The sequence below is a fragment of the Triticum aestivum genome, chromosome 6D (genome assembly GCF_018294505.1).
Source record: "Triticum aestivum cultivar Chinese Spring chromosome 6D, IWGSC CS RefSeq v2.1, whole genome shotgun sequence".
In the NCBI taxonomy this organism is placed as follows: domain Eukaryota; kingdom Viridiplantae; phylum Streptophyta; class Magnoliopsida; order Poales; family Poaceae; genus Triticum; species Triticum aestivum.
Window position 1 is genome coordinate 268,227,564 of NC_057811.1, and position 11,844 is coordinate 268,239,407.

Genomic DNA, 11,844 nt, shown 5'->3' on the forward strand with positions numbered 1-11,844 from the left:
CCTTGACGCCCGCGCCAGAGCTCAACCCCGCCGGCGCCCGTGCCCGCGCCGCCGCCCGCATCGTCTCCGGCGACCGCGCCCCGTCTCCCCGCTGGCGCCACCTCCTCCTCCCTCGCCCGATCTCCGACGAGCTCGCTTCACTGCCTCAGATTGCGCGCCGGATCTCGATCCACAGAGACGGTTGACTTCTTCCTCCCCCCCGAAATCTTCTGTCCCGAAGTTTTTTGCATAATTTTACTCTGTTCATCGCATCATAACTCCGTGCATACTGCTCCGTTTTGTGCGTGTAATATATCGAAATGTTCGTCTCGAGATGCTCCTCATTTTTTTCCATCGTTCCATGCTCATTTGAGTTCATCTTGATGCCCAGATCTCTGGTGCAAGAGTGTTATATGCTGTTAACTGCTGTTACTTATCAGAACTTGAGGATTTGTTATTTTTGTTGCGTTTGATGTGTGCATCTTATGGGCATGAGCTTTACATGTATTTTCATCTATGCCATGCCATCTTTACAGAGGTGGCTGACATGTATTTTTGTGATCTATGTGGTGACTAGCACAAGCATGCAAACTAGGCTTCGTGATGTTTCTGTTTTCAGAGACTTGGAATTTTCCCCAAGTCTGTTAGTGCTGTTATTTTGTTGCCATGTATCCATGTGGCTACAGGGAGATCCATTCTTCTTTTGGGCATGTTCAGTAAGGATGTTTTGTATATATGATTATGCTCTATCCATTCATGCCCCTGTTTGAAATTATGGAGTGCCATAGGATGTCTCAATCTTGCTCTATGTTTGCTATAAAATATTTCTGGCAGAATGTTAACATGATATTCAATTTTGCCAAGGTTGTTGTAGTTGATCCATTCATGCCATGAACTTGATCTTGCCATTGTTAGCTTCATAAACATGCCATCTTGCTGTACGTATGCTTGTTTGTCATGCATTGCTTTGTGGTGAGTGAGTCAAGCTCACCAAGATGCCTTCATAATTCTGTTTATTGCCATGCTCTGTTTTCTGCTAAGTCTGAAACCTGATAACGAAACTTGCTATGTTTACATGGGTGCCATCATATCTTCTGATCCTTTTTGGCTTATGGTCAGTAAGGAACTTTTGTCATATGCATTTAGTACATTCATGCCATAACTTGTTTTTCTATGTTAATTTCCTGTAGTATGTGTTTTGCTTGCTCTGGACAATGCTACCTGATGTTGTTTCTGCCATGTCCAGTAATTTCACCTAGTCTGTGAACCTGTTATCTTTTGCACTTATGCCATGCTTGTTTGAACCTGTTATGTTGTGATCTAGCCGTAGCTCAGTGTTCATCTTTTGTCAAGAATCTCCTGTAGTTTACTGCCATATGCTTTGTTGCTATTTTTTGGTGATGTAGCATAGTTACTTGTTGTATTCTAAGTGATATCATGCTGTTAATCGCAGAATCGTGTCATTCTTGTTTTGCTTGCCATTTGCAAACCGTGCATCCGTTTACGGTGATCTTTATATCGATTTCGACCGAAATCATCTCATCTTTCCAGTGGTATATTTGGTTTTCCAAGTTACTGCCTTGTTCATCCTTTTTCTTCTGGAGCACGCATACGCATCGCATATCATATCTCGGATATCATTCATGTATTGCATCATGTTGTTTGTGCATTTCCCGTGTTTGATTGTGGTTCCATTGCTTGTGTTCTTGCTGTGGGTAGAGCCGGGAGACGAGTTCGTGAACGGGGAACCTGTTGAGTACGCTTACGAGGATCAAGCTTTCGACAACTCTGAGAACCTTGCAGGCAAGATGACCACACCCTCGAAATCACTTCTATCTTTGCTTTGCTAGTTGTTCGTTCTATTGCCATGCTGCGCTACCTACCACTTGCTATATCATGCCTCCCATATTGCCATGTCAAGCCTCTAACCATCCTTTCCTAGCAAACCGTTGTTTGGCTAAGTTACCGCTTTTGCTCAGTCCTTCTTATAGCGTTGCTAGTTGCAGGTGAAGTTGAAGTTGGTTCCATGTTGGAACATGGATATTTTGGAATATCACAATATCTCTTATTTAAATTAATGCATCTATATATTTGGTAAAGGGTGGAATGCTCGGCCTTATGCCTGGTGTTTTGTTCCACTCTTGTCGCCCTAGTTTTTCGTCATACCGGTATTATGTTCCTTGAGTTTGCGTTCCTTACGCGGTTGGGTGATTTATGGGACCCCCTTGACAGTTCGCCTTGAATAAACCTCCTCCAGCAAGGCCCAACCTTGGTTTTACCATTTGCCACCTAAGCCTTTTTCCCTTGGGTTTTCGCGAGCCCGAGGGTTATCTTTATTTAAACCCCCGGACCGGTGTTCCTCTGAGTGCTGGTCCAAACTAGAGCCCTTTGCAGCGCCACCTCGGGGAAACTTGAGGCCTGGTTTTAGTTGTACGGACTGCTCATCCAGTGTGCCCTGAGAACGAGATATGTGCAGCTCCTATCGGGATTTGTCGGCACATTCGGGCGGCTTTGCTGGTCTTGTTTTACCATTGTCGAAATGTCTTGTAAACCGGGATTCCGAGACTGATCGGGTCTTTCCGGGAGAAGGTTTATCTTTCGTTGACCATGAGAGCTTATGATGGGCTAAGTTGGGACACCCCTGCAGGGTATTATCTTTCGAAAGTCGTGCCCGCGGTTATGAGGCAGATGGGAATTTGTTAATGTCCGGTTGTAGAGAACTTGACACTTGACTTAATTAAAATACATCAACCGTGTGTGTAGCCGTGATGGTCTCTTCTCGGCGGAGTCCGGGAAGTGAACACGGTTTGAGTTATGCATGAACGTATGTAGTTTCAGGATCACTTCTTGATCATTTCTAGCTTCGCGACCGTTGCGTTGCTTCTCTTCTCGCTCTCTTTTGCGTATGTTAGCCACCATATATGCTTAGTGCCTGCGGCAGCTCCACCTCTTTACACCATCCTTTCCTATAAGCTTAAATAGTCTTGATCTCGCGGGTGTGAGATTGCTGAGTCCTCGTGACTCACAGATTCTACCAAAACAGTTGCAGGTGCCGACTATGCCAGTGCAGTTGACGCAACCAAGCTCAAGTGGGAGTTCGACGAGGAACGTGGTCGTTACTATGTTTCTTTTCCTGATGATCAGTAGTGGAGCCCAGTTGGGACGATCAGGGATCTAGCATTTGGGGTTGTCTTATTTTCATTTGGATTTGACCGTATTCGGTCTATGTGTGGATTTTGGATGATGTATGAATTAATTTATGTATTGTGTGAAGTGGCGATTGTAATTGTGTGAAGATAACCCTTCTTGAGACAATACCACAATGCGGTTATGCCTCTAAGTCGTGCCTCGACACGTGGGAGATATGGCCGCATCGTGGGCGTTACATGGCCCTCTGTGGCTCCTCCTGCGGCCACGGCAAGGTCAGCACCAGGAGATCGTGCCCCCAACACATGTTGATGGGGGGTGAGCGATGAACTTACGCTGGGGGCTTTGTCGGGGGCTGCTGTCCGGGCTGCTCGACACCACCAGTGGTGCCCTCGAAGTACCCGCTGGGGGCTGGCCGCCCGCCGAGGCTTTGGCCCTCTTCACCCTCTGGGCCAGCATCTCCACATCCCTACAAGGATGAGAAAAAGTCAAGACTAGCGGCACAGATTGAGGAGACGGAGATGACAGAAAGGAGCAAGATACTTACTCGTAATCCACCTCCTCCTCTGTTGCCTTCCTCTTCCTCCTTGGGCTGAGGGACCCGAAGTCAAAGGTGACATCCGTGTCGACGTCTGCCGGAGGAGGGGAGGGGGGTGGAGTCTGCGCGCGCTTGGATGAAGAGGAGGTGGATGCTTTCTTCTTCGCCACCGCGGCCTTCACCACCTTTTTCGCTGCCGCGGCCCTCGTTTGACGCGCGGACTCCTCCGGAGACTTTGGCCGCTGCGCGGCCTTGACGGGTCGTACTGGCTCACCGGAAGTGGCCCGCCGCAGGACTCGCCCTCTCCCCATGAGCGAAGGGTCAACAACCTCGGCCTCCTCCGACGACGACTCGTCGACCGCCTCCTCGACGAGAGGAGCCCCGGTGCCGGCGCTGTTGACTTCCCAAGCGGCCTCCGCCCACTGGGCGAGCTCCTTCTCCTCCGCTTCTGCCGCGGCCTTGTCCTCCATGCCACCGGCGCTGCCGGCCTCCTCGGCAAGCTTCGCCTCAATCGCCCTGGCGGCGATGTAGTCCAGCTCCGCCTGGGTGGTGTCCTGGACGAGCCGCGGCTTGGCGGTGACGTACCCCTCATGCAAGATGTCAAAGAACTCTTGCACTTGAATTTCCTCCGGCTCGACCCAGCTCGGGTCAAGGCCATGCGCGTTGAAGTCCGGCATCATGGCGATGATGTCGGTCCGGTGCGAGTTGTTGCTCAGCGGGACCACTCTTGCCGGCAACTTGAACAAGGGCCCATTGGCGACCTTGTCGGCCTTCGCGGCAGCCCTCACAGCCTTGCCGGTCCGCTCGACCTCGCCGTCGCGGTTCACGTCGAGCTGGAAGAGCCACTGGCAGAAGTGGGCGTGCCCCATCACCGTGAAGTTGTGGTCGAGGCCGGGGCGACGCCTCATGATGTCGGCGGCGTTCGTGAAGAGCCAGGCCGGCCTCCCCTTGTTATGCAGCGGAGCGATCCGGCGACAGATGAAATCCGCCCCGATCATCTCTAGGGTGAGCCCGGCCTCGGTAAGGCGAAGGATCCTAGTGGTGGCGACCGTGAGCTTCGCATCGTCAGCGTCAATGTCGCTCCAGTCGCCCCGGCGATCCGGCGGCACGTTGCGGACCCGGCAAAAGTTCGGCGGGTCCTTCTCTTCAATCCAGCACCACCGACCCTGCCATTCTTCCCACCTCTCCTTCATGGCGCCCTCCGGGTATGCCCCCTTGGCCCGTGGGATCCAGGCGACACAACCGGAAATGGCGCCCCTCGGTTGGATTCGAGGGAAGAAGTAGTGGCGGAAGAGCTCCGTGTTGGGATGAACCCCGGCGAATCCCTCGCAGAGGTGCGCGAAAAGAGCCATGCATGCCACATCATTCGGAGTAAAATCCAAAAGATGGAAGCTGTAGGTGTGCATGACATCATTGAAGAAGTTGGAGAAGGGGGGACAGAGCCTGCAGGAGAAGTAGTCGACAAAGAAAGGGTACCGATTTGAAGCGGCCTCGGCGCAATTGGCGGGGATGACACGCGTGGCTGGATGCCCCGTCGTCTCTCCCCCCCCCCCCGGTCTTCACCCCCCACAGGGGTTTGAAGGCCTCCCGAAGCTCGAACACATCGACCATTGAGGGGAAGTAGGCGAGCTGCATCCGCTGCGCCGCCAACACACTCTCCGGCGGCTCCGTCGCTCCGGCGTCCTTGGCCACTCCCTTGCCCTTGGTGGATTTGGGCGCCATGGTGGCTGGGTGGAGCAAGAGACAGAAGCCGGCGGAGACGCAGCAGCGGCGGGCAAAGGCGAGAGCTCAAGAAGGAGGAAGAAAGGGGGCGGCGGCTCTGAGATTGGAGAAGACGCATGGGAGGAGGTACAGTGAGAAGCGCGCCCGCGGTTATTCCTTTTTATGGGGAAGGCGCGGGCTGCCTCCTTTCCCATTAACTACGACGTGACGCGTGTGTGCGAGAACAGCCCCACGCATGCCACCCACGTCACGCACGCCCCCCCACGTTGCGCATTCAACGCGGGTCGTGGGGAAGCGCAGCGGACGAAGAGTTACTGTGGTAAAATCCGCCCAACCTGCCCGCGCACCGTTCTGGGCCTGGCCCAACAACGTGTCGCGCTTATGTGTGGCCCAGGCCCGGGGGCTCCGGTCGGTGTACAAAAGTAGGGGCACTCCTTTGTACCCCTTTACTTGTCCACGGGCAGTCGGAGCCACGCACCACGACCACTCTTAGCAGGACAAGGGAGGGAAGCCCGAGAGAAGCCAAAGGCACAAGACGGCCAAGGCAACGCCAAGACAAAAAACACAAAGGACAGAAGGGCGAAGCAGGTTCCCCGGGCAAGGCCCTTGCCGGGGCAACCTCGGCGGCCTCGACAAGGGCCTTGTCGGAGCGCCATGCCCGACGCCAACAGAGTGAGCCACCCTTGAGCCCACGGGTCCCAACCCAACCAACTGCGTTGGGACCAGGGTTCGGGAGGCACCTCCGTGGTGGCATGCAGATCTTTGTCAAGACCATAGATATATGAAATTAGGTGAGAACCAGAAGACGGCGACCCTCGGCGGGATTCTTGCCGAGGAGATCCACTAGACCCCCGCCAAGCGCCTTGCCGGGGACGACTACAACGCCACGGCAAGACCCTTGCCAGGCCCCCGGCAAGGCCCTTGCCGAGGGCGTCAACGGGGCCACAGCCAGGCCCACGTCGACCAAGACTCCACCGTCGTCCCCAAGCAGCTGCTAGCTTAGCCAGCTGGGCAGGCACTTATGTGGTGACGGGCGGCCCCTACGCCAACTCAGCAAGCACCTGCGTGGTGGCATGCAGATCTTCGCGAAGACCCTACCACCGCGCCACCTTAGCTGCCTGCCTGCCTACATGGCGCCGCATGCACCGCTGACCTGGGCGCGTGTCGAAGCAATGCGAGGCAGCAACGGACGGGACGGGCCTTGCTCCCGTCCCCGATAAAGCTAAGGGACACCTAAGCTACGCATTAAATGCGTCTTGTCCTGTAACACGGGCGATAAGCTCGCAGCACTTTATACCTTTCCACCTCCTGTGTGCCACTGTGGCAGCCCCTTTCGACTATAAAAGGAGGCCCATGGCGTACTGGAGGGGGATTCGGCTCTTTTGAAAGGCACAGCCACCATAGCTAGTTTGAAAGATCAAGAACACTCAATACATCCACCAAAGCAGGACTAGGGTTTTACGCATCCTCGCGGCCCGAACCTGGGTAAACGATCCTTGTGTTGACGGTTGATCCTGCTCTTCTCACAACCCCACGCCCCAGCAACCGGAGTAGGGATTCTTGTGATCCCATAGGTGTCGTTTTCCACCGACACCATGTGGTACGTATTGTTTTATATGAATGCCTTTCGGGTTGAAAAGTGCTGGTTCGACATTTGCAAGATCAGTTCAGCTTGGTTTTGAGCCACAACTCCATAGAAATATGGAGGCTTATATGGATGACATAGTGGTCAAAACCAAGGACAGGGCAACACTTGTGCAAGATTTGGAAAAAACATTTGCAAATTTGCGCAAGATCAATCTCAAGCTTAACCCCGAGAAGTGTGTGTTCGGTGTTCCATCCGGCAAACTTCTCGGGTTCTTTGTGTCTCAGCGCGGGTTCGAAGCGAACCCCGACAAGATAAAGGCAATTGAGAAGATTGAAGAACTGGGGAGAGTCAAAGATGTGCGTCAGCTTGCCGGCTGCATTGCTGCTTCAAGTAGGTTCATCTCCAAATCTCTTGAGCGAGCCCTCCCCTTCTTCAAGATTTTGAAGAAGGCAGGGCCCATGAAATGGACCCCGGAGGCCGAGGCAGCACTGCAGGATTGTTGTGCCCAAACCGCTAGAGCCATTGCTGCTATATCTAGCGGTGACGAATCAAGTGGTCAGTGCTGCGCTAGTGGTGTAGAGGGAAGTTGATGAAGAATCGGTAGCGGTGGCAAGACTATCGGATGACAAGACAGAGTTCCACCCGGGAGGGTCTGGTGCCGGCAAGGCAGGACCCCCGGCAGAGTCTGGCACCGGCAAGACAGGAGCCCCGGCAAAGTCTGGCGCCGGCAAGGCATGATCTGCAGAAGCAAACAAAGTGGTACAGAGGAAGAAGATGATGCAGCACCCAGTTTACTTTGTCAGCTCCCTCTTGCAGGGGGCTTGATCAAGGTACTCTGGTGTGCAGAAGTTGCTCTTCGGCCTAATTATGGCCACGAGGAAGCTGCGTCATTATTTTCAAGCACATAAGATCACCGTCGTCACTCACTTCCCGTTGCAACGGATCTTGCACAACCCAGATGCAACCGGAAGGATTGTGGAATTGGCGTTAGAACTGTCAAGCTTTGGCCTCAGGTTTGAAAGCACTTTGACAATCCAGAGCGGGGCCTTGGCAGAGTTCATTGCAGAATGGACCTCAATGCGTGACAAAGAAGTTCAAGAGACCACCCTCCCCAGAAAGGAAACAAGCCGCAACCGGACTATGTACTTTGATGGGGCTTTCTCGCTGCAAGGCGCCGGTGCCGGCGTGCTGCTTGTCGCACCCACCGGAGAGCACCTCAAGTACATAGTCCAAATGTGTTTTCCCCGGGAGAGATCGACGAACAACACCGTGGAGTATGAGGGGCTGCTTGCCGGTCTCAGGATCGCAGCAGACCTTGGGATCAGAAAGCTAATCGTCCGTGGGGATTCGCAACTCGTGGTGAAGCAAGTGAAGAAGGATTATCAGAGCCTGCTGATGGAAGCTTATGTGGATGAAGTGAGGAAGTTGGAAGAGCGTTTTGACGGACTACAAGCAGAGCATGTTCCTCGCGCAGAGAACGGCATTGCTGACGACCAGCCGAAACATGCTGCCCTCAAGTTACCTGTGGAACCAAGGAGCTTTGTGCTCCAATTGACTCAGCCGTCCGTTGAACCATCGGCAGGACAGAATAAGCGATGGAAATCTGGCCCCGGCAAGTACTTTCCCGCCGAGCTCCCAGGAGCCGCTGGCAAGGATGTTGCCGGGGACGCCAAGCTTGCCGGGGAACAGCAGGCTCCGGCAGGGCCTCAAGCCCTTGCCGTAGAGACAACCGCTCCCGCGGTAGAAGACGCGCCCCTAGTCCTTGCCGTCGAGCCTCAAGCTCCATCATGGGCGCGGCACACCGTTCAGTTCCTCCAAACAGGGGAACTCCCTGAGGAACAGGAAGAAGTGGATAAAGTCGCCCGTCGGTCTTCCATGTACCAGTTTGTGGACGACGTCCTGTATAAGAAAAGACCAAACGGTGTGAAATTGAAGTGCATTCCCCGGGAGGACGGACTGGAGCTGTTGGCAGAGATACATTGGGGCGTATGTGGCTCTCACATAGGATCAAGATCCCTTGCCGGCAAGGCATTCCGGCAAGGTTTCTTTTGGCCCACTACACTCCAGGATGCAGCTGCACTAGTAACCAAGTGTGAGGCGTGTCAGTTCCATTCGAAGAAACTCCATCAACCAGCTCAAGCTCTTCAGACAATCCCTCTTTCCTGGCCATTTTCGGTCTAGGGGCTCGACATACTGGGCCCCTTTCCCCCTGCTGTCAGGGGCTTTGAGTACTTGTACGTTGCGATCGACAAGTTCACAAAGTGGCCAGAAGTGGAACCAGTGAGAAAGGTGACAGCATAATCAGCCATCAAGTTCTTCAGAGGACTAGTTTGCCCTTTTGGGGTGCCAAACAGAGTCATCACCAACAACGGCACACAGTTCACAAGCAGCACCTTCATGCAGCACGTCCAAGACCTCAGCAGCAAGATAAGTTTTGCTTCTGTTGCACATCCACGAAGCAACAACCAGGCGGAAAGGGCCAATGCTGAAGTGTTACGGGGCCTCAGGACGAGGACTTTTGATAGGCTGCATAAGTGCAGAAGGCGCTGGATTGATGAGTTGCCGGTGGTTCTTTGGTCAATCAGAACAATGCCAAATCGATCCACCGGCCAGACACCCTTCTCCCTTGTGTATGGGGCAGAAGCAGTTCTCCCCATGGAACTCACATACGGGTCACCTCACGTGCTCGCTTATGATGAGCTTGAGCAAGAGCAGTTGCGGCAAGACGATGCTACGCTCCTTGAGGAAGATCATCTTCAGGCCGCTGTGCGAGCTGCACGCTACCAGCAAGCCTTGCGCCGCTACCATAGCCGCAAGGTTCATGCTCGAAGCTTTGAGGAAGGCGACCTTGTTCTTCGGCGCGTTCAGTCGGCCAAGAATTCCAACAAGTTGATGCCAAAGTGGGAAGTCCCTTACCGGGTAATACGAGTCACTAGGCCTGGCCCAGCCCGCCTAGAGACCGAAGATGGTATCCCAGTGAGCAATTCCTAGAACATCGAACATCTTCGCAAGTTTTACCCATGAGGCACGGTTGCCGGGCCCCCCGGCAGACCACCTTTTGTACGAGCCTTGCCAGCAAGGCATGTGACCCTTTGTACAAAGCCAGGTGCAGACCCTGAGCAATAGATCAATAAACGAAGCGATGTCGCCCTAAGAATTAGCATGCATGTTAGATCGAGTTTCTCTCTAGTAGGGTTGATAGTGCTTAGCGGCAACTAACCCCTAGCCTAGAGGTCGAGTGCGCGTGTATTTTTGTCCCTTCTGGTCCGCTTTGGTTCGCAGGCTGCACGGGCGCTTCAACGGAACTTTTTCAAGGAAAGGAGACGAACTAACACCCCGGCCCCGGCAAGCCAAGGCTGTCGGGGGCAGCAGATTCAGATAAGTCTTTTTCCCCAGCGACGTACTTCCATATGAAACTTGAACATACAAAACTTTGCTATATCTCATGCCACCGTGATCCCTCTTCCCTATGCCCAAAGTCCCTTTTTGGGCCAGGATTTGGTTGTAGTTGCAGTGGAAAGGGGATGGGTGAAAGGCCTAATCCTACTCTGCCCCTGCCTCCACTAAAGGCGTGAGCGTAGTCATGGTATAAAGAGGGAGGACGGCAAGACCGGTTGCCGGGGGGCGTTGTCTACTTAAAAGAAATGGCAAGGACCCATTCCTTGGTGTGAGCCTCGCTCACGTGCGAAAGAACCCGGCAAATCCCCTTTTTTCTTCATTAATACGTTGATTTAACAAGTACAATTCATACAGAATGTAAGCATAAGCTAGGTGTTAGAGGGTTCAAATTCGACAAGTGCCCGCAGGCTTAAGATCTAAAAAAAGATAAGATGCCTATAATCCCTTTCTTGTCCCTCTGCTCACGAAGTGGACCAAGATAGCATGAGGGCAAAAGGAGCACCTAGGCGAGTTACACGCGGTAGAGGACACCAAGAGAACGCCTCGGTAGCTGTCCGGAAGAAGGATGGTGATGACGGTGCTGGGAGAGAAGCCGAAAGATGAGGCAGCGGGCCGACAATACACGCTGAAGGCATCGGTGCCATCGTACTCCGACTTGACGGCCCGCCACCCGCCTTCTTCGTCTTCTTCGGCCTTCCAGCACCGGCTGCTAGAAGCGGCAGCCCTGAGAAGTTCAAGGAGCTGGCCTGAGAGGCCACCGCCAGGAACCACCCCACGGCAAATCGGTCTGCCAGGGAGAAGACCAGGTGCAGATGGTGGTGCTGCCAGCATCGCCCGGGGGCGGTCTAGTCGACCCGTCCCCATCGTCCTCCCCACTGGTCTCCTCCTCGTCGCTATCCCTAGAGGAGGAGCGCTCATCGTCGGTCGAGCTCTCCGCGCAGCACCCTAGCCGGATTCCCAAGCGCCCAAAAACCTTGACGAAGAGCAGGTCAACCTCCACCAATTTGAAGTCGAGGACGTGCCCCTTCATCTGGCAGTGGGCGCGTGCGAAGGTTTTCCAACCACGAAGAAGAAGCATTACATGAGGGACGGGGAACTTCGTGTTCGCCCACATGTTGCCATTGCAACATCCTTCATATGAAGCCTCAACCTCGGTGGCCGGTCAACCTCGAGCACCCTCGCGAGTGCCTCGGGAAGGTGAAGGCGGCTACATAGCGGCTCGCGTAGCTGCAGGATGAACTCCAGCGCCATGTCTCCGACATGGCCACTTGACGGCAGCGCTGCAGGTGCTGCCCTTCCGCGCCCTCTTCCGCCTCGAACGCCTTGCCGACCGCGACCCCGTCCAGCGCCTCCGTCTTGAGCATCTGGCTCTTCGTTAACCGCCGCAGCTCTCTAGCGAGAAGAAGATCTAGTCGCCTCCGTAGAAGGACGGCCATGACCGCTCCCTCTCGGCATGATGGAGGATGGAGAA

At 54.1% G+C, this 11,844-nt stretch overlaps 1 protein-coding gene across 1 annotated transcript in view; it reads right to left on the reverse strand.

Moving 5' to 3' along the window:
* Positions 1–11,487, reverse strand: part of LOC123142578 (uncharacterized) — a 34,668-nt gene extending 23,181 nt beyond the window's left edge. The window contains exon 1 of the mRNA XM_044561433.1: positions 11,145–11,487. Within this exon, the coding sequence (XP_044417368.1) occupies positions 11,145–11,487 (343 nt within the window). The remainder of the gene's footprint in view (positions 1–11,144) is intronic.
* Positions 11,488–11,844: the final 357 nt, after the last annotated feature.